General features: G+C 35.4%; 1 protein-coding gene across 2 annotated transcripts; it reads left to right on the top strand.

The window, feature by feature from the left end:
- The first annotated feature begins 513 nt into the window (after positions 1–513).
- LOC127856654 (TBCC domain-containing protein 1-like) lies at positions 514–26,334 on the top strand. 2 transcript variants are annotated; one of them, XM_052392963.1, is made up of 16 exons: positions 514–614; positions 1,709–1,831; positions 3,218–3,279; positions 4,011–4,073; positions 7,760–7,857; positions 10,901–11,009; positions 11,337–11,406; positions 12,144–12,219; positions 12,882–13,042; positions 13,843–13,963; positions 15,186–15,276; positions 15,446–15,494; positions 17,048–17,127; positions 22,478–22,600; positions 25,055–25,191; positions 25,601–26,334. In XM_052392963.1, exons 2-16 carry the CDS (start codon positions 1,736–1,738, stop codon positions 25,957–25,959), a joined length of 1,695 nt encoding a protein of 564 aa, XP_052248923.1. In that variant the 5' UTR covers positions 514–614; positions 1,709–1,735; the 3' UTR covers positions 25,960–26,334. The 2 variants fall into 2 exon arrangements, with proteins under 2 accessions (XP_052248923.1, XP_052248922.1); XM_052392962.1 differs by having other exon boundaries at positions 15,183–15,276.
- Positions 26,335–27,084: the final 750 nt, after the last annotated feature.

The following is a 27,084-nucleotide window of genomic DNA, read 5'->3' as shown; positions in this document are numbered from 1 at the left end:
TAATGACATAGTAGATTAAAGTAAATTAACAATCACATTAAACAATGCCGCCTTTTCGGTTTGACCGCGAACGTGAGACAATCGATTTGATAACAGGACCCCTGTTAATTGATCGATTTTGACACGTAGCGTAGTCTGCCTATTCGGGTAGGCATTGTCATGGAGACGCTGCAGATATACACAGATTCGAGGTGCAGTTAAGCCTAAGATAAGGTACATGTATATATGGATTGTGTAAATTCCGGGACATTTGACAGATTTCCGGGACAGCGGGACAAGTTCTTCATTTCCGGGACTGTCCCGGACAATCCGGGACGTATGGCATGTATGCATTGTGCATATCAACAGTTTTATTGATACTTTGACACCCTTTAATCTAAATTTGGTCTTTATCAACAGCGATTTTCTTTTCAAATAATTTATTAAACAAAAAAACATTGTCGTAAACGATGCTGCAAATATATAGATTTGGTATCCATTGTAGCAATTTATTTAGGATCCAATATAGACACGACCTGATTAAACACATTCACCGCCAAGAAATAATTCTTTTATGAAAAAACCCTGTTCGTTCGAAGAATCAAACAGATTAATTATTAATTTTCAAATGAACAGTAATATTAATATAGTTTTCCATTATTTTTTGTAACATAAATAGGCCTGCAAGAATTTTTTCTCAACAAAACGTTCGTTCACAACATCATTCGTAATAATCGGCAGCACGATTTACCCAAATACGCTCAAAATATCCATATACTCAGTATGGCATGTTTGTCATATTTTTGGATTTTTAAATCAAGTGAAGCAATATCAAGAAAAACGCGGTATCTTAATTAAGAATTAAAAATAATGATTTTGTGCTGATTAGAAATCAGAAATGGATTGTAATAGCATCCCGGGGCTAGGGTTCTTAAGAATGAATGGTTTTGTGACAATATTGTCCCTTGCTTTTTCCTTAATGAGACCCGCTGAATATCGGCCGTTTCCCCAAGATGTATTTTTCCCCTCTTACAGATTTTTTTTATTCCCCGGATTGAACAAAACTTTAAGCTTGGTTATAACTGCATATTTTGAGTGATGAAAGGTCAAGGTCATCCCTCAACATCAAAGATGTAATAGAGCTATATATTTAAAAATGGCTTCAACGTGGTGCAGTAGGGGGCATTGTGTTTATGACAAACACATCTCTTGTTTTTTTTTTAAACCTTTAATTATATATGTTAACCTGATCCAGTGTAGAAAAAAGAAAAATATTGAATAATTAAATTATCTGTTGCCTTGAATTTGTTTTTAAAACAGTAAAATATGTTAAATTGATCATTTAAGACTTTCATTATTTTTCCCCAAAGTCCGGCATTTCGAGCAATTTGTTTCCCCTAAGAAAAGGCCAGGCCCTTTTCCCCAAATTAGATAAAAAACCTGCTAACAAGACAATCAATTATTTATTATTATTACAGACGATAAATATTTGTAAAAAAAGCAACACATATAAACACCAAAGTTTAATAATTATGTTTTTAATGATTCATAGTCATATATTTATAAAATATTTTTAATGTAATAAGTTTATAAAAATTATCCACAACTCATCAAGCATATAGCATATATCTTTTAAGTCTTCTTCAAGCTATTGATGGCTTTAATAATTTAAAGCATATTTATAAATCTGCCTACCCATTAATAGATAATTACCTTGCATTTTTTGCAGATTGATAATTATTCAGCATAAATCAGAATGGCAAGTGACCCAAATGTAAGCCTCTGGGTGAAGGCTGAACCATTCAGCTATGGAGCTTTGCATATCGCACCACATCCCAGACTCAACTTTACAGTAAGTGTAAACATGTTCTGGTCATGATTTTTAACCAGGTTTTTCGAAGGAAAAAACTGGTTATTAGATTGGCGAATGCGGGCGGGCTGGCTGGCGGGCGGGCGGAACAAGCTTGTCCGGGCCATAACTTTGTCGTTCATTGTGAGATTTTAAAATCATTTGGCACATTTGTTTACCATCATTAGACGGTGTGTCGCGCGAAAAAATTACGTCAATATCTCCAAGGTCAAGGTCACTTTTTTAGTTCAAAGGTAAAAAATAGCCATAAATGAGCTTGTCTGGGCTATAACTATGTCATTCATTATGAGATTTTAAAATCATTTGGCACATTTGTTCACCATCATGGGACGGTGTGTCCCACGAAAGAATCACGTCAATATCTCCAATGTCAAGGTCGCCACGACTAAAAATAGATTTATTTTAAAACAAACTTACAAGGGTGGTTAATTTTGTTTGTTCATTTCAAAAGTTCAGTTTGAGTTGTCTCCCTTTATCAGAATTTTTTTCACAATGAAAACCTGGTTTTGTGACAATTTTGTCCCTTGTTTTTTATTCATTAGCAGAGTGTTAAAAGTCTTCAATGCTAATGATATTTACATGTGATTACCTTGACAAATGTTCAACATTTATTATTTTAGTAGAATTAAAGTCAAGCAAAAACATAATAAAAAAAATATAGACAGTATCAGAGGGGATAATCATGTGATAGTCAAGATAGTGATGTCCATGCAGAAACAGATATTTTTCGCAGTTTTATACAGTGATCTCAATTGAAGCAGAATCCTGCATTTTGATGCAGCAAGTTGCAATTTTCTCATTTTTGACTCCTGCAAACAATTAGCATCATCATTTTGACACATTTGTTTTTCACAATGCAACTTGAAAAAAGGACCAGATTTTTTTTATTCATTATTATAATAAATAAGCAAAACCTTAAACATGCATTTATGAACATTTCAAGTTACTTAAGTACTTTTACCATAATCATTTTTATTTTGACCACTAATAATTTTGAGACCTTGGGTCGTTTTGACTCCTGGTTTTCAGAATCTACTGATATTCCTGTTTTTACCCTTAATTACTTTTGTTGAATTTTTAAATGCTGTAAACTGTCTAGCCATATCAGTAAGAAAGTGTTTAAAGTTTATTTTGAATTAATATTTGCTTTATATCTCGACTTAACTCGCTACAAATTTTCTCAGCAGAGCTGTTCTTGTGATCCCGATTAGAAACGTTATAGTGAGTTGAGTCCAGATATAGAACATATATCAATAATATTATTAATATTATTATTTATAAAAGGGCATATATTTAGTTACATACATTTTCCAGTTACTTTATAGTATAGAAATCTGAATGCCTTGAAAAAGCACGGTTTTCTTTCAGAACATAAAGAAGATAGTAATATATGCAAAGACTAAAGCAGAAACAGGGTTTCCAAGGCTCAGGTGTGTATTGTTGCAAAAACATTTTTAGAGGCAAAATAAATACATAGCTGTGCTCACGATGTCCTTTGCCATTTGAGCAAAAATTGAGGATTTGGCTCTAGAAAAATCTGAATTGCGAAAATGCTAAAATCTTGTAAGATTTTGTTGAAAACTTCCACCATTTTATTCCAGACTGGTTTTATTTATTTTTCTCATTGTTTCTATGAAATTGTTTGCAATGAAACTGTAAACAAAAACCGGTCTGCACCAATATATAAGACATCGCTTGACCTTAAGGTTATTGAAGTGCACTTGGTAGCTGACCAAAGAACATGGAGTTGCTAACACAATAGATGACGTTGAATTGCATAAATGCTAAAATTTCGTAAGATTTTGTTGAAAACTTCCACCATTTTATTCCTGACTGGTTTTTATTTATTTTTCTCATTGTTTCTATGAAATTGTTTGCAATGTGAACAGTAAACGAAAACCATTCTTCACCAATATATGAGACATCGCTAGACCTTAATGTTATTGAAGTGCACATGGTAGCTGACCAATCAACAAGGAGCTTGCTTACACATAATATGATGTTGAATGAAATGTAGATAGATACATGATCATGATGTTTTTGTTGCCCTTATAAATAGTAGATCTGTTTATATATAATGAATACCATTGTTTGCCTTAAATCATTGTTCTTTTATGAAATCTGAGGCTTATTCTAATTGTAAATGTTTTATGTGTTTCAGCTACTCAGTATGGAGACATATTGCTTGCAACAAACTTCATCTGTCTGAGGAACTGGCCTGGCTGTAAGAGGCTTTTGTTTGTTTCATGCCTGTCTTAAGGTTTAATTGCTGATGTTACATCATTACACTACAGTTCTGTCTGTCAGTTGGTTTCTAGATACAGGCTAATTACATATATGACCAGCCTGCTTGTAAGTCAAGGTTTGAGTTTGGCCAACTAGGGATTAATATTTCAAATTTTAAATTGATAAAATGGCAAATTTTAGAATTTTTAGCTCGACTATTATATATGAAATATATATATAGTGGAGCTATCCTACTCACCCCGGCGTTGGCGTCTGCGTTAGCGTGCAAATGTTAAAGTTTTCGTACTACCCCAAATATTTTCTTTGTCACTTGACATATTGCTTTCATATTTTGCATACTTGTTTACCAACATGACCCCAACATATAAACAACAGCAGACAACTCTATCAAGCATTTTGTCATAATTATGGCCCCTTTTCCACTTAGAATATGCAGCAAATGTTAAAGTTTTCGTACTACCCCAACTATTTTCAATGTCCCTTGACATATTGCTTTTATATTTTGCATACTTGTTTACCAACATCACCCCAACCTATAAACAGGAGCAGACCACTGTATCAAGCATTTTGACATAATTATGGCCCCTTTTACACTTAGATAATTGAACATTTTGCTTAAATTGCCATAACTTCTTTATTTATGATCACATTTTATTATTACTTTGACAAAACAACACTTACCTGAATACCACAATGGATTCCACCCAAACAATACCCCACGCCCCTACCCAGAATCCCCCCCCAACCCCCCCCCCCAATTTTTTTTTTAACATCATCTAATAAATTACCACACCCCACATTATACCCCCCTCTAACCCCACCCCCCCTACCCCCCCACCCCCCAACCCCCAATTTTGTTTTAACATCATCTAATACATTACCACACACCACATTATACCCCCCTCTCACCCCACCCCCCCTACCCCCCACCCCCATTTTTTTTAAACATCATCTAATAAATTACCCCACCCCACATTATACCCCCCTCTCACCCCCCACCCCCACCCCATCCAATTTTTTTTAAACATCATCTAATAAATTACCTCACCCCACATTATACCCCCCTCTCACCCCCCCCCTAAACCAATTTTTTTTTCCTTTTTTTATTTTTGAAAGATCGTCTAATAAATTATTAAATATGAACAATTTTCCCATGATGGCTTACCGGTACGTTATACTGTCAAGCACAGCTCTTGTTATTGACACAATTTATCAAATTGGGATTTTGTTTATCAACAAATAAAGACACATCAGGCCTTTTTCAGGCCATTTTGGGGAAAAGCATAACTTGTAATTATATACTTTGTTAAATGTTTATGAAATAAAATTGTGATATAATAATAATTCAAAAAGAAATATTTTGTGTTTGTGTGGAAATTAGGTTATTGGGATTTTTTTACAATTTCGGTTTGGGAACGTGTCCTTTTGCGATTGGGTCGGGTCCGTTTTACGGCCTTTTTTACATTGCAGAAAATACTCAGTAAAAGCTTCTGGTTTCATAATCCAATTTATTTAGTTCAAATCCTTGAAAAAACAAATTTAGAGAAAAAGAAAGGCAGCTCCATCCTATTTTTTCTCAATCAAGTCAACTAAAATTTGAAATAAGTAATAAATAAAATAGGTGATACAGTGTTTATTTCATACTTATCCTTTGTCTGCTACCTATACATACAGTATTCAACATTCACATATAACAAAATGTATTTGTTAGTCCTAGCTATACTTCTGCCCAAATGTTGTGACTGTACATTGGTGGCCGTGCAATGCTCTGATTTAAGTAAACATACATTCCCATATCACTCTTTCTACCACAGGTATTCAGGAAATCAATAGAAACTTCACACACATGTTTTTGGGGTCATTGTGTGAGGTAACTGACCAGGTTTCCTAATCTGACCGGCAATTAAGCAAAACTATGCCCCTTTTTGTACTTTGAAAATTGGTTGAGGTGAACATGAATATCTCCTCATAACTTAATCTATATCAACTGCATTCATGGAAATAACAGAAAATGTGTGTTAAGTGTCTTTATAAACAATTGCTAACCTTACCAAGCAATAAGAAATGTAGGTTACTGTTTGAATGCAACAAAAATGTTGCACAAGAATGTATCTGTGTGACAAATACTCATCTTAACCCTTTGCATGCTGGGAAATTTGTTGTCTGCTAAAATGTGGTCTGCTGAATTTCTAAAATTAGCATTTTCTTATTTTTTTTTCAAAGTATACTATCAGAATAGCAAACAGTTTGGATCCTGATGAGACGCCACGTTCTGTGGCGTCTCATCTGGATCCAAACTGTTTGCAATGGCCTTCAAAATTCGGTTCCAGCACTGTAAGAGTTAAACTTCACTGTTGCTATAAAATTTATTAAAGGTGAGCCTTCCATTAGGTCAGTGAGGATGGAGATAGTGTGCTGCACTTTTGTGTTTATGTAGGTTTAATGCTTATTTAGAGAGGGATTCAATTTTGGGTCATTGGTCTGAAGGTTATTGTTATCAAAAATAGATACAAAAGTTTTCACTTAATAACTTATGTTTGGCTGTATGTATTTTTCTGTTATTTGTTTATAGGTAGCTTACATGCAGACCTATATTGCAGGGGTTTTTCTGCCTATTTTGGGAAAAGGAGTCTGACCAAAATGGGAATTTTTTATCGACAAAATTGGTCATTTTGGGAATTTTTGCTTCGATGAAACGGCTCATTTGGGAAAAAATTGTGAATTAATCATGCTTAAATAATTCAGTGGTTTAACAAATAAATTTGTTTTTATTTGGTTATTTTGTCTTCTTTATGTAAACAGATGCAATATTGGGCATGTTCAATGTTAATTCAAGTACTGCAGTTTTGTTTTTCAGTTACAGTTACACTCTGTGATAAGAACTGAACAGTCAAAACCTTATAGCAAATATTTTTGATCAAAACAAACACTGGTTAGTCACACAAGTTATAAGACATTTCATTCTTAAAAAAAAAAAAAAAAAAAAAAAAAATTTTTTTTTTTTTTTTTTTTTGGGAAGTTGGGATTTTTTTTATAATTTCGGTTTGGGATCGGGTCCGTTTGCTTTGGGAGTGCCTCCGTTGTCCGGAGGCGCAAACAGTGCTGAAAAACCCCTGTATTGGGATGGAATTTGGGGCCAGTCAAGGTCTCATTTACAAAAATTAGAAAAACAGTTTCCACTCAATAACTTTTGTCTGGATGGAAGAGTTTCCCTGTAATTTTGATTATATGAAGCTTGCATGCAGACACAGGTTGAGGTTGCATTAAGGGTCAGTTGGGTCAAAGTAACTGTTTCTCAAAATTACAAAACAGCAACTTTATTGTCTGGATGGAATTGTTTTGATGGATTTTTCTCATAAAGGTAGCTCATATGAAAACCTTGCAACATTTTACAACATTCTTAAAAATTTAAGATAATAAACCTTTCAGATTAGCATTTTCACCTCAAGTATGCACGGGGCTGAAATTGTGCTATCAGATAATGGCCTGATAGTAAAGAAAGTGGGAAGACATAATTGGTCAACAAACCAAATAAAACCAAATAAAACTGTCTTTTATCACAAAATATCTGACAGGTTCTACAATTTAGAGTGTGGTTGTCATTACAGTTGCATGACTAGTTAATATATACATTAAGTCTCTGTCACTATGTCTCGTTTTTAGCTACTTCTCCACATGCCATCTGCTGTCGGAGAACACATCGGCCGTTGAGAGGTTGGAATGGGACCACCGCATCTCTGAGGCCACTGACCTCATCAAAGGTGGGGAAGTACTGCTCAAGGTTTTGAGAATCAAGTTTAAAGTGCTAAGATTATAAATATGCAATGTGCACAGAAGAGTTTTTCCAAGAATTAATTTATTTTTTAACTGATTGAAACCATCATCATTATGACTTTCTGTAATTACTCTTAAGTTTTTGGACACTTAAATTTTTTTTTTTTCGTGTCCGAAAATTTACGGAAAATATTAAAAAATTGCAGGCGTCCGAAAATTTAGAGACACAAAATTAAAAAAAAATTACGGAAAATTATAATTATATTGAAATGAAAGCAATTAATTAATGCACAATAGTGTTTCTACTTTAAAATAAAAACAACTTCACAGCTTTGCTTAATCTTGCCTGAAATGGAACAGAACAAAAAGTAAAAATATTAAAAATAACGTTTCATTAATAGGAAGATATCATTTAAAATGTTGTTGGGTGAAGCGGTTGTTATCTACCGGTATATACATGTATGGTTATTTACCCATTACGCAAATGTTATGGTCCATTGACCTCAGACATGCATCTCCCAGGTTTTATGATCTTAATCCGTTTGTAAAACCCCATGATCAAAGTGTCACAAGATAAACGAATACAGTGCCGAAATCTGGTAAAATACTGATGTAAAATATACTGTCTGAAGATATAGAGTTATTAATGATAGACGAAAACATGCATATTCAAAAATCAAGAGTCACGAAAAATAATTATTTTGGCTTAAACAGAAAACTTATATTAATTACGGTAGTTATTCTGTCTGTTTTTATACACAGGTTGCACCCACATCTTGTTGTGCATGCATGTTAATATGTCCAAGAAACACATTCATGTTTTGTTCTGTGAATGTTATGTTTCATTTAACATTTGTTTAATGCATGAATGAATCCAGCAGAGGCTTGGTGAACTCTTCAGTGTTACCTAAATTTATTAATTATCCCCACGCTTTTTGAAAAAAAGGTGGGGATATTGTGGTGATCTCCGCCGTCCGTCCGTCCGTCCGTCCGTCCGTCTGTCCGTCCGTCCTGGCCACTATCTCCTCCTACACTAAAAGCACTAGAACCTTGAAATTTACACACATGGTAGCTATGAGCATATGTGCGACCCTGCACTATTTGGAATTTTGATCTGACCCCTGGGTCAAAAGTTATAGGGGTTGGGGTGGGGCCGCGTCAGAAATTATCACTCATTTTTTTAGGTTATTTTACATTTACTTCTTTATTTCTACACCGATTCACTTCAAATTGATACTGGACCTCACCTATGACAATACGGTCAATCTCAACCATGCATGGCCCCATTCCCAACCCTGGGGCGCCCCGCCCACATAGGCCACACCCACCAAAAATTTCCATTTACTATAATTTTTTCATTTCTACACGGATTCACTTCAAATTGATACTGAACTTTTGTTATGACATTAGGGTCAATCTCAACTATGCATGGCCCCAATCCCAACCCTGGGGCGCCCGCCCACATAGGCCACACCCACCAAAAAATTCCATTTACTATAATTTTTTCATTTCTACACGGATTCACTTCAAATTGATACTGAACTTCTCTTATGACATTAGGGTCAATCTCAACTATGCATGGCCCCATAACCAACCCTGGGGCCCCGCCCACATAGACCACACCCACCCAAAATTGCCTTTACTATAATTTCTTCATTTCTACACCGATTCACTTCAAATTGATATTGAACTTCTCTTATGACAATACAGTCAATCTCAACTATGCATGGCCCCATTACCAACCCTGGGGCGCCCCGCCCACATAGACCACACCCACCCAAAATTGCCTTTTACTATAATTTCTTCATTTCTACACCGATTCACTTCAAATTGATACTGAACCTCTCTTATGACAATACGGTCAATCTCAACTATGCATGGCCCCATTACCAACCCTGGGGCGCCCTGCCCACATATGTCACACCCACCCAAAATTGCCTTTTACTATAACTTCTTCATTTCTACACCAATTCACTTCTAATTGATGATGAACTTCTCTTATGACAATACGGTCAATCTCAGCTATGCATGGCCCCATTACCAACCCTGGGGCACACCTAGGTCAAACATTCGGCGTGGGGATACGCGTCGGCATCTGCCGCGCCATTTCTAGTTTTAATATTAAAATATGATGATCACAGTTTGAATGGGGTCAATGTAAAATATGTATTCTACATAGTAACATAATAACAATTAAATTGAATTAATACATTTTCTGCCGTAGACATTACACAAAAAAGTGGTAAAAAGAACTTGATTAAATAAATAAAAGCCTGATATAGAATTAAGTTTGAGTTATTAAATGCATTTTAAGGCCCTCTATAAATGCAAGCAATACAGAGAATTCTTAATTATCTTGGTGTATTATCCTAAATTTATTTTGCTTTTAAGAATTAGAAAGTGGGATATAAATACTAAGAACAGGGTCCATGTCATACATTTGGTTTTTGTCCTTTATTAATGAATGAATAATACACCTTTTTAAATGATAATGGACAGTTTGTAATTCGTGAACTCACTTCTTTAACCCTTTCCCACAGAAGCAAAATGAAAATAGCTATGTGCAAACAACATAAAACCAGAACTCACAGTCTGCTCAGGTATTATGCTGTTTGCCGTTCATCAATATTCAAGGGTTGGAAATCTTGCCTTTCAAACTTGAATGTAGAAAGAAAGGTCTGTAATGAAATTTAACATTCTAAAGGACTACAAAAGCGTAAAAATACTAAGTGGAAAAAGGGTTAATATTCTCCATATGAGTTACCATTTCCTAATGGCTCACCCACAATTGTTAACCCTTTGCATGCTGGGAAATTTGGCGTCTGCTAAAATGTCGTCTGCTGAATTTGTAAAATAAGCATTTTCTTCATTTTTTTTCAAAGAATACTATCAGAATAGCAAACAGTTTGGATCCAGATGAGACGCCACGTTCTGTGGCGTCTCATCTGGATCCAAACTGTTTGCAAAGGCCTTTAAAATTCGGTTCCCGCACTGAAAGGGTTAATCACATACTGACATCATTCCCACCAGATGGCATGAAGAACAAGGTGCGAGTGGGGACCCTGAAGTTTGTCCTCTTCCTGTATATACAACAGCTCAATAAGGTGTCTCTGAAGGCTTCACTTGTAGCTGGAGATGAGTATCCTTTGCCCATGCCTGCTCAGTTGCAGAGGAAATTTTATATGAGTACCTGTGTTATGTATGTATTGCAACTATATTGGAGATGAAATGTTTCTTGTTTTTCGTTTTTAGTAGAGATTATAGTTTGAAGATTGTTGTCATACATTTTTGTTGTTGTTTGGGCTGTGCACTCAGTAGTGGTTTGACATTCAGATTTGCTGAGCTTGTGATGAAAATCAGTTATAAGGTCTATTGACTGCTAATATGTTACTAAAATAAGCTGTCAAAAAAAAAGAAAAACTCCCCCACTTATGTATTACTTTAAAGCCTTAACAGCTCTGTTCAGATGGCCTACAAGGTCTTCTTCCCCTGACCTGGATACCAGTGGTAGGAATACCCCCAGGAATAGTAACAAGGTAAGGGACAGAACAACTGTAGAATGCAACCAAGAGGTGAGGTATTGTCACTTGTTTTGATTTGTGTCCATGTTATCTAACAAAACATATATTCCCTGGTGAAATATCTTCTTGAGAACTTAATCCTAAACATATGTTGGCAACATGCCAGAATATATGAATTCCTATTACCATGAATTTACATTATCATGATTTTTAGCTTGGCGTTTTTGGAGAAAACCCAAGGTAGTGTCATAGCCAGCTCGTCGTGTCGTCCGCTGTCCGACGTCCGCGTCGTGCTAAAACTTTAACATTTTGTTAAGGTTTTGAACATTGGCTCTAAAATAAAATTGCTTCCACCTACAACTTTTAAACTTCATATGTGGATGCACCTTGATGAGTGCTACACGCCACATCCATTTTTGGGTCACGAGGTCAAAGGTCAAGGTCACTGTGACCTTAAAAAAATAATTCTGACAAGCTTTCATTTATTCAAAACTGCACCCGTAGCCGAGCATGGCACTTGTTATGCGGTGCTCTTGTGTTTACTTTGTAATGATTTTGTCATCTAGAACAAACCCTAACGAAGGAAGGATAAAAGAGTAGTTTGAAACAGAATAGTTGATTTCATAGTCTCTCCAGTTTCTTTTATGCATATTTGAATGCAGGCAAGGTATTTAAGTAATTAAAAAGCACTGAATGTCTTATTGTGGGTTATATTGTTGACTTAAGTTTACACGATTTGTATGATATTTCAGGTGTTAGATGATCACAGTCATATGGTGTTTATACAGAACAACATACATGAGATCTTGGAGCTTTTACTAGAACATGGTATGATCTCTCTGTATACATGTAACATACAGTTCTTATTTCAGAAGGCCTTTGTAAGTCACCAGTCTAGTTTCAAGACCAACAATCAAAATACGGTACTGTTCTAAAGGAACTGATCATTTCTGTATTATTTTCTGTTTTGGCTCAGGTTAAACTCTACATTGAAAGTTGTCTGGCGAAGTGGAGTGTAATGTGTATAAAAAGTTTGTGTTAGATTATTGATTGGAATAATTGTATTCAAGCAATTTTTTATTTCAAATTGCACTATTTTGGTGCAATATGAATGTAAAAAACATTGACACAAATACATTTAGATCTTTCTAGCGAGACATAGGGGTATTTTTATGCATTCATTATTGTTAATTACAAAAATACACACCCAAAATTAATATAAAGTTTGTTAATTTGTAGAATAAATAAACCGTTCTGGAGAAAGTTCATATTTAAATTTTTAATTTAAGAATACTAGTAGCTGGTTAATACAACCACAGCGAGTAAATAGAAACAGTTGTTTCATGAATATTTCCTCTTTACTTCTTAGTGCCTGGTTCGTTAAAGCAAAGCAAAGTAGATTGAGTAACTGTATGCTGAACCTGCTAGTTGATGTACACTGATTCTGCACTATGTATATATTACCTAATTCCCTTTATATGTCCTTGTAGATACGTATGGCTCCTCCCAGGGAGACCTCAGCCTCACCCTGGAGGCGGTGGAGGCGCTGGGGTTCATACTGGCGGGCTCAGTGGACCGCTGCAAGACCATGCTGCCTATTCAGGACATTGCCATGCTGCAGACCTTGCAACACAGGAGTGGCTACTCTAAGGTAGAGATCATGGAGCATATAGCTTATACAACATATAGCATGTGTGGCATTATGTTCTTGAGATATTAAATAACTACCATTTAAAATATATTCTGTTTGGCAGCATCTTCTTGTGATATTAAATATTTTCTTTTATTGATTTGGTAGTTGTTATTATCCCCTGCCATAGGCGGAGGGATATTGTTTTGGCGTTTTCCGTCCGTCCATCCGGCTCTTTTGTGTCCGGAGCCATATCTTGGAAGTGCTTTGACAGATTTCATTGAAACTTGGTATGAGTATATATATGGATAAGAGGATGATGCATGCCAAATGGCATTGTACACCATATGTTAATAACAGAGTTATGGCCCTTTGTATCTTGAAAAAATCATTTTTTGTTTCCGGAGCCATATCTTGGAAGTGCTTTGGCGGATTTCATTGAAACTTGGTATGAGTATATATATAGATAAGAAGATGATGCACGTCAAATGGCATTGTACAACATTGGATAATAAAGGAGTTATGGCCCTTTGTATCTTGAAAAAATGCTTTTTTTGTGTGTCCGGAGCCATATCTTGGAAGTGCTTTGATGGATTTAATTCAAACCTGGTATGAGTATATAAATGGATAAGAGGATGATGCACGTTGGCGTTATCCATCCGTCCAGAAAACGTTTGTGTCCAGAAGTATATTGGTGGGGGATATCAATTCAATGAATTTGCTTGTTTCAAAATTATAGTGCAAATTTTATTTCTCTTAAAGATTAATGTGAAGTAAGTGATTATTTGATTAAAATGAGGTATATTTATTTTTGGTTTCAGTTAATGAAGAGCTTCTCCCTAAGGTTGTTACAAAATTGGATAAAAGATTCCCTGGTTCAAAATCCATTTGGCATCTCAGCATGCATTGCCAGTGGGCGGAGGCTGTCTTGGCCAATGGGAGGTGAGAGGATATTACTGATTTACTTAAACATTTATCATTATAAATCTGTAAAAAGGGGGTTTAATGCATGTACGTAAAGTGTTGTCCCAGATTAGCCTGTGCAGTTTGCACAGGCTTATCAGGGATGACACTTTCCGCTTTTATTGTATTTATTCTAATTTCTGCTTTATTGTATTTTCCTTTAAAGATAGTCTCTTCTTAGCAAAAATCCAGTTTAGGTGGAAAGTATCATCCCTGATTAGCCTGTGCATGGGCTAATCTGGGAGGACCTTTTATGCACATGCGTTAACCCCCTTTTCACAGAGCACGGTTCATGTATTATTTGTATGGGGTTAAATGTTTAAGTCTAGACTACACAAATGCCCTAATGTGATGTTCATGTTCTCACTGGAAAATTTTCTTTGCAACATGTATCTGTAATAAATCTTAATTCCAGATACTGTGGGCCCTTATCAAAGGTCTGACAACAAATTTAAGTAACAACTGAATTTTTAGCTCACGGCAAAGAAACATTCATTATCAATATGTTCCTTAGATATTTGACATGTGAGGGATTGGAAGGAAATGGATACAGTTATTGAAATAACTTACCAGTGTTGTTGGTGCTTAGCATTTATACTTGTTTTAAATTTGCATCTTAACCCTTTCCCACTTAAAAGCAAAGTGAAAAAGGCTATGTGCAACAGCATAAAACCAGAACAGCCTGCAACTCGCAGTCTTTTCAGGTTTTATGATTTTTGGTGCTCAAAAAATCAAGCACCATTGGTTGGAAATAAAGCCTGTCAAACTTGAATCCATTAAGAAAGATCTTTACTTAAAGGCAACTTTCTAAGGGACTACAAATGCATCAAAATACGTATCTAATTTGTAAAGGGTTAACTTAGATGTGTTGCACAGTGTGTGATAAGACAGGTTTGTTTGGAAATTATGCAATCTTTTTATGTAGTTTTTAATAAGTAATTCTGTATACTAGAGTATTATCAACTGTGTTCACAGGCTAATCAGGGACGGCACACTTTGCCTAAACTGGTTTTTTGCTGAGAAAAGACTTTCTAAAAATAAAAAATATCATAAAAGTGGAAAGTGTCCTCCCTGATTAGCCTATGTAGACTGCAGAGGCTAATATGGGCTGATGCTGTATGCACATGCATTAAACCCCTTTTTCACAGAGCATGGCACATTTTTTGATGTGTTTCCATGCCTAGTTTTGTTTAATTAGCAGGTGATGACTCTAAGGAAGTAAAAGAAAGCTCAAACAAACGAGGTCGTATTGCAACAAATGCCCATGTTGTACCAAAAGAACACATGAAAGGGTAAACTTTAGTTTAAATTAATTATTTATTTGCTGTTTAAGTCTGTTTGAAATAATATCCATTCTGCTTATTGTGAATTTTTAAAGGAGTTTACTGTGTAAGTCTGACAGGTAGTATTTTTTTATGATTTTAAAATCAATTTTATTTTCAAGGCTAAATTTGTTTGTAGGAACAAAATAATCATCATGAGTCAAGTTGGCAAGCAGACAATATCAAGGGTATGTTTGGTTTAATTATCATATCACTATTATGTTAATTTAAATGTATGTATTATATAATAACATTATTATTAAATTTCCTGTTATTAAATTTGAATGAGAACCATAAATGTGGAACATACCACATTATACTTTTAACAGTAAATTAAACAACTCAAAATGCATCCAACTGAAGTTATGAAATGTGCTGATCTATTTTTTAATGTGAACTTACTTTATGAAATAAGTTTGATTTTTTTAGCTCACCTGAGCACAACGTGCTTATGGTGAGCTTTTGTGATCGCTTTTTGTCCGTTTTCCGTTGTGCGGCGTCAACATTTGCCTTGTTAACTCTCTAGAGTCAACATTTATTGTCTAATCTTCATGAAATTTGGTCAGAAAATTGGTTTCAATGATATCTTAGATGAGTTCGAAAATGGTTACGTTTGCTTGAAAAACATGGCTGCCAAGGGGCTGGGCCTTTTTCCTTATATGGCTATATATGGCTATAGTAAAATCTTGTTAACACTCTAGAGGCCACAGTTATTGTCTGATGTTCATAAAACTTGGTCAGAAGATTCATCCCAATAATATCTTGGACAAGTTCGAAAATGATGCTGGTTGGTTGAAAAACATGGCCGCCAGGGGGACAGGGCATTTTCCTTATATGGCTATAGTAAAACCTTGTTAACACTCTAGAGGCCAGATTTATTTTCCGATCTTCATGAAACTTGGTCAGAAGATTTGTCCCACTACTATCTTGAATGAGTTAAAAAATGGTAACCTTTGCTTGAAAAACATGGCCACCAAGGGGCAGGGCATTTTTCCTTATATGGCTATATAAGGCTATAGTAAAATCTTGTTAACACTCTAGAGGCCACATTTATAGTCCGATCTTCATGAAACTCGATCAGAAGATTCATCTTAGTAATATCTTGGATGAGTTCAAAAATGATGCCGGTTGGTTGAAAAACATGGCCACCACGGGGCGGGGCTATTTTCCTTATATGGCTATAGTAAAACCTTGTTAACACTCTAGAGGCCACATTTATTGTCCAATCATCATGACATTTGGTCAGAAGATTGGTCTCAATGATATCTTGGAAGAGTTCGAAAATAATTATGTTTGCTTGAAAAAAATGGCTTCCAAGGGCCGGGGCATTTTTCCTTATATGGCTATAGTAAAATCTTGTTAACACTCTAGAGGCCACATTTACTGTCCGATCTTCATGAAACTTGGTCAGCAGATTCATCCTGTAATATCTTGGAAGAGTTCAAAAATGATGCCGGTTGGTAGAAAAACATGGCTACCAGGGAGCGGGGCATTTTTCCTTATATGGCTATAGTAAAACCTTGTTAACACTCTAGAGGCCACATCTATTTTCCGATCTTCGTGAAACTTGGTCAGAAGATTTGTCCCAATAATATCTTGTTATCTCAGGTGAGCAACTTTGGGCCTTTCAGGCCCTCTTGTTTATTAAGTAAGTCGTTTGGGAAAGTAAAGATTATTGATTAAACATATTTGACAGAAAGTTTACAAATATTTTTAAAGTTTACACTGTCTTCTTATGTAGAGCTCAAGCACTCTAGAAAACAGCAGTGTCAAGATCCATAGATGTCACTCTGCCTTCCTCTACTTGCTTGCTCCACTAAGGTAAGATCCATAGATGTCACCATGCCTTCCTCTTCTTGCTTGCTCCACTAAGGTAGGATCCATAGATGTCACTCTGTCTTCCTCTACTTGCTTGCTCCACTAAGGTAAGATCCATAGATGTCACTCTGCCTTCCTCTTCTTGCTTGCTCCACTAAGGTAGGATCCATAGATGTCACTCTGCCTTCCTCTACTTGCTTGCTCCGCTAAGGTAAGATCCATAGATGTCACTCTGCCTTCCTGTTCTTGCTTGCTCCACTAAGGTAAGATCCATAGATGTCACTCTGCCTTCTTCTACTTGCTTGCTCCACTAAGGTAAGATCCATAGATGTCACTCTGCCTTCCTGTACTTGCTTGCTCCATTAAGGTAAGATCCATAGATGGCACTCTGCCTTCTTCTACCTGCTTGCTCCACTTAAGTAAGATCCATAGATGTCACCCTGACTTCCTGTACTTGCTAACTTCACTAAGGTAAGATCCATAGATGTCACTCTGCCTTCCTCTACTTGCTTGCTCCACTAAGGTAAGATCCATAGATATCACTCTGCCTTCCTCTACTTGCTTGCTCCATTAAGGTAAGATCCATAGATGGCACTCTGCCTTCCTCTACCTGCTTGCTCCACTTAAGTAAGATCCATAGATGTCACCCTGACTTCCTGTACTTACTAACTTCACTTAGATAAGATCCATAGATGTCACTCTGCCTTCCTGTACTAGCTTGCTCAACTAAGGTAGGATCCATAGATGTCACTCTGCCTTCCTGTACTCGCTTGCTCCGCTAAGGACAGATCCATAGATGTCATTCTGCCTTCCTGTACTTGCTTACTCCACTAAGGTAAGATCCATAGATGTCACTCTTACTTCCTCTACTTGCTTGCTCCACTAAGGTAAGATCCATAGATGTAACTCTGCTTTCCTTTACTTGCTTGCTCCACTAAGGTAATATCCATAGATGTCACTTTGCCTGTGTCTACTTGCTTTCTCTGCTAAGGTAAGATCCATAGATGTCCCTCTGCCTTCCTGTACTTGCTTGCTCCACTAAGGTAAGATCCATAGATGTCACTCTGCTGTCCTCTACTTGCTTGCTCCACTAAGGTATGATCCATAGATGTCACTCTGCCTTCCTTTACTTGCTTGCTCCACTAAGGTAGGATCCAAAGAGGTCACTCTGCCTTCCTGTACTCGCTTGCTCCACTAAGGTAAGATCAATAGATGTCACTCTGCCTTCCTGTACTTGCTAGCTCCACTAAGGTAAGATCCATAGATGTCACTCTGCCTTCCTGTACTTGCTTGCTCCTCTATGGTAGGATTTATAGATGTCACTCCGCCTTCCTGTACTTGTTTGCTCCGCAAAGATAGGATATAAAGATGTTGCTCCACCTACCTGTACTTGCTTGCTCCACTAAGTTAGGATCCATAGATGTCACTTTGCCGTCCTCTTATTTATTGCTAAACTAAGGTAAGATCCATAGATGGCACTCTTCCTTCCTCTACTTGCTTGCTCCACTAAGAAAGGATCCATAGATGTCACCTAGTCTTCCTTTACTTACTTGCTCAACTAAGGTAAGATTCATAGATCATTATTGTCTCCTACGGGTTAAAAAGGAGTGGACTTATGGTTTGCACTCCTTGTGTCTGTGAGTCCGTGAGTCTTGCACACTTTTCTGAATCCTGTGATAACTTAAAAAGTTCTTAATATTTTTTCATGAAACTCGAACCATGGACAGATAGCAATATGGAGATTATGCACGTCATTTTATTTTGTTCCTACGTCAAGAATTCAGGTTGCTATGACAACAAATAGCCTGGAAATATTGCTGAAAATGGTGGATCCTGCGATAACTTAAAAAGTTCTTGACATTCTTTCATGAAAGTTGAAACATGGATAGATTGCAATATGGAGATTATGCATGTCATTGCATTTTGTTCCTACGTCAAGAATTCTTTTGCTATGGCAACAAATACACTAGAAATATTTCTGAAAATGGTGGAGTTTCACCGTAGGAGACCATATTGCTTGACAATAGTCGTTTTTTGTTTATCATATTGATTTGTCAATTGATCGAAGTGATTAATTTACATTTGACCCTTTTTCTTTTCCATATTATAACGTTCTTTATCTGAACTTTAATGAATAAATTTGTTTTAGAAGCAAATTTGAATGTCTCACAATCAATAACTGGCTTTCTATACTATTTAGCTTTATACAAGGTCTTAATTAACAATTATTCTTCATGATTTATTAATTTGCTTGGGCAATAGAAATATCTGTTGTAAATACGTAAAGGGATTAACAGATTTTATTTTTCAATAATGTCATGGAATGCTTTTTATCACCTAAACTGTCTTGATATCTAGCTCACCTGAGCACAATGTGCTCATGGTGAGCTTTTGTGATCGCCTTTTTCCGTTGTCCGTCGTCCGTCGTGCGTTGTGCGACGTCAACATTTTCCTTGTTCACTCTCTAGAGGCCACATTTATTTCCAATCTTCATGAAATTTGGTCAGAAGATTGGTTTCAATGATATCTTGGATGAGTTGGAAAATGGTTATGTTTGCTTGAAAAACATGGCTGCCAAGGGGCGGGGCATTTTTCCTTATGTGGCTATTTATGGCTATAGCAAAATCTAGAGGCCACATTTATAGTCTGATCCTCATAAAACTTGGTCAGAAGATTCATCCCAATGATAGCTTGGACGAGTTTGAAAATGATGTGGGTTGGTTGAAAAACATGGCCGCCAGGGGGCAGGGCATTTTTCCTTATATGGCTATATTAAAACCTTGTTAACATTCTAGAGGCCACATTTATTTTCCGATCATCATCAAACTTGCTCAGATCATTTATCCTAATGATATCTTGGATGAGTTCAAAAATGGTAACCTTGGCTTGAAAAACATAGCTGCCAAGGGGCGGGGCATTTTTCCTTATATGGCTATATATGGCTATAGTAAAATCTTGTTAACTTTCTAGTTTGCTCAATCTTCATGAAATTTGGTCAGAACATTGGTTTCCTGTGTAGTAAAGTTTGGTTTTATTATGTCAATATTATGTGACATTAACTGTGTTATGTAATTTTTCTTAACACAAAATTTTCATAGTTAACATAACTGTTTTAGTCATTAACACTTATGATAAGCCTTTCAACTAAGAGATAACTGAAAGAAAGACAACATGTACATGATTTTGCAGTAGTTATGCAGTATTTATCTCCCTTGTTTAACCTGGTTCAGTAATCTATTTTTAGTTCTGCTCTGGAATTTGGGAAGATATTGATCATTTAAGAAATAATTCGTGTACGATATAGTTTGTTGTCGAATAACCCACGGCCGGAAGTTTAGATGCGTAGGGATTAAATCACGAGTGCGAAGCACGAGTGATTTGAAACCACGCATCTAAACTTCCGGCCGTGGGTTATTCGACCACAAACTATAACGTACACGAATTATTTCGATTCTAACACGATTTTTACTAAAGATTTATAGAATGTATCTTATTTTTCTTGCATACTATTTTATGTGAAGCTCCGCCCATAAAAATAGCTTTCGGCTGTTCTGTCGATCAGATCTCCGCCCTCAATAACAGCCAAACTGGATGGAAAAAACCCATTTCATTTCTCACGTTTGGTTAACTAAGAACAACAACTTGCGTAAACTAACATGTTTTCATTGTACTCTTTAAATTAACGCAAGAGTGTTGAATCTACAAGACAACAACTCCGATTCAAACTTCAGCCATTTCAGTATCGAAGCAGCAGACGAACACCGTGGGAAATTGGGTCAAGTTTACGCATTTCTGTTCATAGCGTAGTATTTTGTCACGTGACTTTCATTCATAAAATACCGGATTATTACGCTGGTGGAAAATGTATCGGCATGTTTTGTTTAGCTACAGCGCGTGCTTTCAGTGTATAAGCTCCGCCCATAAGTTATTGCAGAATAACCCACGCTTGATTTCCTTCTTTGTCTATAGACAACAAGTCACGTGCCGTGTTAGAATGATAAATGCACTGTTCTGAGGGTAAATTGACTACTCTGCCATTGATCTCTTCTGAATTGTATAAAATAAGCTGTATTGGCTGATTTAAACACCTCTTGATGCTTTCTTGAAAAGTAAACAGCTCTTGAAAAAGGTTGGAATTTTGAAACAATTAAACTCTAAATTATTTTTAACACCAGCATCAAAACATTTTGGCATTATTTTCTAAATTATTCTTATTATTTAGATTATTTTAATTTGGCATTTTGTAAATTAGAAAGACTATTCTATTTCAATAACTGTAGTAAATTTTTCTTATTTTTACATTTGATTCACTGAAGTTTGCTAATCTCCATTAATATTGTTCTTTAGATTAAATTAGACCTATTTTATAAACTAGAGTTTTGAAGCACTTTCTAGACTAACAGTAACTTATATCAGTTTTTTTTTTTTACAGATTTGAACTTCTTTTTACATGCATTAAGTAATTTGCTGTATGTTGTTCATTTTTGTAATGATACTTAGATTCTTTAGACTTGGCTTGTACCTGTTCTTAATTTTCTGTCATTGTTCTTCATTTTCCGAGTACTTGGAATAAAAATTTGTTATTTTTGTTAAAGCTGCCTTGGTTTTCACTTATAAATAAATTCTTTGCGTGTATTTAGGCGTCCCTGACTGAACGCCTTTAGTTAATTGAATTACAACCAGTCAATATATTCATCCTGACCTGAAATAAGAGTTTGTCAAATAAATATTTCCGCATTACATAAGTGCTTACAAAGTTACATAACTTGTAACCGTCCTGTGACCGGTTCATTTGCGTAAGGACAGTTGAGTTTGATAATGGTTTGGATCGGTAAAAAAACATGGCCGCCAGGGGGTGGTGGTCTTTTTCCTTATATTTATATAGTAAAAAAGCTTGTGAACACTCTAGAAGTCACATGTTTTGCCTAATCATCATGAAATTTTGTCAAAACATAAGTTATGTGGATGTCTCGGACGAGTTTGAAAATGGTCGTGATCAGTGAAAAAACATGGCCGCCAAGGAGTGGAGCAGTTTTCTTTATATGTATATTGTGACAACATGTGAACAGTCTAAAAGACACATTTTATTTCCCAATCTTTATGTAATTTGGACATATCTTGGAAGAGTTAAAAAATGGTTCATGTCTGTTAAAAAGAACATTTGTTCCATTGATATCTTGGGCTGCAAAGAACAGGTCATTTCTTTTAATCTCAGGTGAGCGACTTTGGGTCTTTCAGGCCCTCTTGTTTTTATTTTTAAATTATTAGGAATTGAAAAATGTCATAGTTTCAATCTGCGAACATGTCCAATTAACCCTCATGTTTCATTAAGATTGATGTTTTGACCTTGCAGATCTGTTACCATAGAGAAGTGTCACAATACCACAGTGATATTGGGTCCTGTGGAAACCCATGTATACCTCAGCCACTGTGAATCTGTCACGCTAATTGCTTGCACAAGAATGGTGACAGTAAGGTAGGTTTGATCATGAAGTGTTTTTCCCAGACCCTTTTAGCAGGGCGCTGCGCCACGCCGCCTTTCTTAAGTGCCACTCTGCCCTTTTGAAAGGCAAAAGCCGCCACATGCCCTTATTGATAACATCTTAATTGCCCCTTGACCAAACTTCTAAGCCGACAAGTATCAGAGAATGGCCCCAAGGCCAAGAATGGCGGTTGTGAATTAGTCATGCGTGAATAACCCTGTGTCAATATCAATCGATAATTTCAGAGGCTTTGTTATGCCAAGCACTCTAATTAGTCCGAAATGTGTACTTCTCCACGATAAAATTGTGGACAGTTACTTCGGAGACTTGGTGAAATTCTTGATGTTATCCTCGTGGAAATAGTGCATTTCATGCAAAATTCAATCATCTCAAAACATTAATTTCTATGCGTAATTAAATGAAAAAACAGCAACAACAAGTAAACGATGGAGATCATACATTAAGAAAGGATTTGATGAAATGCCTGTGGTAATCAACGATGCATAAATGTTTAAGATACCAAAAACATATTTATTAGTAATCTGCTCGGTAGATCTATGTCACGGAAACGAGTGTTTGCAAATTGTTAGCGTTCAGTTTACTCGCAAAGTTAAAACATCTGAATAAGATTATCTTTATAAAATGGGACAAGACAAACATGGTTTCATTTATAAGTTAGTGGATCTGTGTATAATCGGATTCAAATGCATATATTGCTTTATTATGTTTGTCGTGCTGTACAGTTTACTGAAACAGCATGGAACTTTAATGGACATTGCAAGGTAAATATATTAATATTAATTAAAGGAAGTTAAATGCATTAATCACTATTAAATGTGCTTGATTATTTTTTTCCCACAACTTCCTCTGTTGTGATTACATGTTTCTCCCAAAACCACGTATTCACAGAACTTTTTTGCCCAAAAATGCGCGTTAATATGCCCTTTGTGAAAGTAATGCGCCATGCCCCTGTGCCCTCCTGGGAAAAACACTTATCATGTGCTTTTCCTTTGTTAATTGTACTAGTGAAATAAATACTGGTTTCTCAGATTTTAAATAGGGTTGCATTTATTGAGATAGCTACATTGTTTATGTATGTTCCATTTTAATATGTAAAAATGATATAAATAATGATATAAATGCTGTCTTTTTGCAGTGTCACCACTCCTATGTTAAATTCCAATACAGAAACTGAATGGTAAATTTTGGTGGGATACTCTATGTTAAATTTAGAGGACAACAATGTTATCTGCAACTACAATTTTCTGGGATACTAAGTTTTTGGACATTCTGTATTTTAGCCAAAATAATTTTTTCGTGACTTAATTTTCAGACATCCTGTTTTTTAAACAATATAAATGACTCTTAATTTTTGACAATTTTATTTTATCAGAATTTTAAGTACTAATAAACCTCCTTAAGTTGATGATGGTGAATATTAAAATTGCATGGTGAAAGATATATAAGCTCAAGTTGTTGATACTCAGTGGAGGTAATTTCTTTCTAATTATTTTGCTCATGCTTTAAGATTTGTTAATTTAATGCCTTTAAAAATTTTAGTTTCCTACTTCTAGTATCCCTCACAATAAAAGGTTCATTGTGTTAAATTATTTTGCGACCTATTTAAAGTATTACAAACAAAAATTTAAGCATAAAGAATACAATAAAATAATTTGCACAGTTAATTTTAGCTCAATAATAAAAGCATCATGCAAAAGTGTATCAAATCAAAGGCTTATCTTGGTTAGTGGTGGTCCAAAAACAGCCTTGAGGTATATTTTTATGGCCCCGGATTGAATGATCGGGGGTCTATTGTTTTTGGCCTGTCTGTCTGTCTGTCATTCTGTGGAAAACTTTAACCTTGGTTAAAGTGTTGCAATAACGTTTTCAATATTGAAGATAGCAACTTGATATTTGGCAAGCATGTGTATCTAACGGAGCTGCACATTTTGAGTGGTAAAAGGGTAAGGTCAAGGTCATCCTTCAAGGTCAAAGGTCAAATTTTTTAATTCAAAACGGCGCAGTAGGGGACATTGTGTTTCTGACAAACACATCTCTTGTTTAGACATATGAAATGATTTTAAATTCATTGAAAGCATATCATAACATATCAGAAACTGTACGATGTACACACAAGGACACGCTATAATTCATTGATACCATTTGACAAAAGACGTAATACTCAGGAATTTGAAAATATATTAAAAACTTTTTTTTTGGGTTGTATCTAAATTTTTGGACACTGAAAGTAGGGAATATTTTTGGGTATGTTTATCATAAGACTCAACTTTTTGTATATTTTAAGTATGTAAAAACTGTAACTACAGTAATATTACAATGATGTTGCTCTACGCCAAAAATTGATTAAGACTACATTTATTTCACTGTCCTTAAACTGGGCAACAATCCTCCTACTAACTGTGTTGGTATCATGGTGTTCATTTCAGTTCCTGTACGCTGTGCAATCTATACCTGCTTACCCCAAACCCGCCTGTTGTACTCAGTGGAAATGACTCCATACGCCTGGCACCCTACCACACCTACTATCCGAAATTGGAGGAACACATGGCAGAAGTGGGAATTGGTAACTATATTGAACTATTGCAATGGGTCAGGTGAAGTTGTTTGATTTTTTTTCATTGCAGAAATTTATATAAATTGTTGGTTTATATAAAATATGTGTGTTTTATGTTGGTCATTGTAAGTATATGTACATAATGTGTTTTAGACTTAATTTTTTTAGATGTCATACAAAACGCAATAATGGGATTGACACACACTTTACAAATTACAGATTTATACATAATTTTTTTTTTTGTGATATGTTTTTGAGTAATTTTGTAAAGTCATTTTACCAATATTACATTGAACAGTATTTTTTTCAACCAATGGGAATGGGTTTCTTAATTTGAAACTAAGTTCAGTAAGTATAGACTGTAAAATGTACATGGAAACATGAATTGGCTGACCTCTGACTATCAATAATAATCTAGGAGCTGCCATGAACATGTGGGACCATCCATTGTGTATCGGTCCGGACCACAAAGAGGATGCACCAGTCTGGGAGCTTCTTCCGCCAAGTGACTTCTTTACGTTCAACATTCCGTTTGAAATGGAGGGCGCCACCAAGGAGATTCCAGGGGGTCTTCCAAGCAAGTACCACCGTGCCATTGCTCATCGTAGTCGGCAGATTGACTCCTGGCAGAAGACTGTTAAAGAGGCAGGGTTGTCACGGGAACAGCGGAAGCAGTTCCAGGCATTGGTGGAGAGCCAGTTTCACCTGTGGTTGTCTGAATCAGGACATAAACGTGAGCTGGACAATCTGGCTGTTCCCCAGGCTGCAAAGCATTGAACTGAGACTTCTTAGTTAATTTGTGTTCTTTTCTGAAGTATGTAATAGTGTTTTGATTATGTCCTTAAGTATTGTTCAATTTTTTCTTTGCTTCACCTAGATAGTTTATGTTACAAAGCTAGTTGTTTTTAATCAAAGTGTTACTTAAAATTATATTTATACAGTTTGTTTCTTTTCATTTTGTAAAGAATTGACACGAGTATATTAAAACAGTTTTTTTTAGAAATGACAGCTTTGTGAATGATAATGCTAATAGTCATCAGAACTGTTATAAGATGGAAGTAACATGTTTTATGTGGAGTGTGTTTCCTATTTATTGGATTGGTAAAAGCCCTTTAAATATGTATAATTGTCGAAATAAATGTGCCATTCAAAGCAGCATTCATTCTTATTTTCATCAATACAGAAATTGTAAGCAAGGTTCACATGAGTTTGTAACAGGAAAATTTTAGTGGTCAGAATGAATGCCTGTAAATTTCAATGGTTATCAAGTCCAAACAATTTAAAATATTTTCTTCTCACATGTCTGAAAATAATAATGTTATCCCTAAGTTTATAATAGTAGCATCAGAATGTAATTTTTTAATTTGTACTTAATATACAAGTGTTATACATCATTGGAAAGATCTCACTGAGACAAACACAATGGTACCATTAGTTTTAAATTCGACCAAACATAAAGAGAGTTATGGTCCTTTGAAAATTTGTGTAAATTGATTTTGTCTGCCAGATTATGGCGCATACATATCGTATTATTTTTTGAGCAAATATACAATTGTCTTACACCATTTTAAAGATCTCAATGAAAAGAATACAATGATTAATGTTATTTCAATGTATTAACACTCTATATAGAGTTGTTGCTATTTTAGATAATTTGCATAAATTGTGCTGTACTGTTGTAAAAAGAACACAACAACAGACTCGCATAGTAATACATCAAGTGCGTTTTATTTCCAAACACATTATTATATGGCATGCTTTGATATATTAATTATTAAATTAATGCACGTATTAAAAAAATCTACAAGAAAACTACAGCCTAGTTGCCTATTCCATCAAAAAATAGAACTAAAACATTTAACAGTTTATTTGTACTTTGCTCACATATTGATCAGTAAAATT

Source organism: Dreissena polymorpha, chromosome 1 (assembly GCF_020536995.1).
Source record: "Dreissena polymorpha isolate Duluth1 chromosome 1, UMN_Dpol_1.0, whole genome shotgun sequence".
Taxonomy (NCBI): Eukaryota; Metazoa; Mollusca; class Bivalvia; order Myida; family Dreissenidae; genus Dreissena; species Dreissena polymorpha.
The sequence above is the reverse complement of the archived record's forward strand: the minus strand, read 5'-3'. Positions and strand labels throughout refer to the sequence as shown.

Coding starts and splice junctions, on each gene's coding strand:
- LOC127856654 (XM_052392962.1), top strand. CDS start 1,736: ATGGCAAGTGACCCAAATGTAAGCCTCTGGGTGAAGGCTGAACCATTC. Junction 3,280..4,010: donor ACAGGGTTTCCAAGGCTCAG/GTGTGTATTGTT, acceptor TATGTGTTTCAG/CTACTCAGTATGGAGACATA. Junction 17,128..22,477: donor TACTTGCTTGCTCCACTAAG/GTAAGATCCATA, acceptor TTGACCTTGCAG/ATCTGTTACCATAGAGAAGT.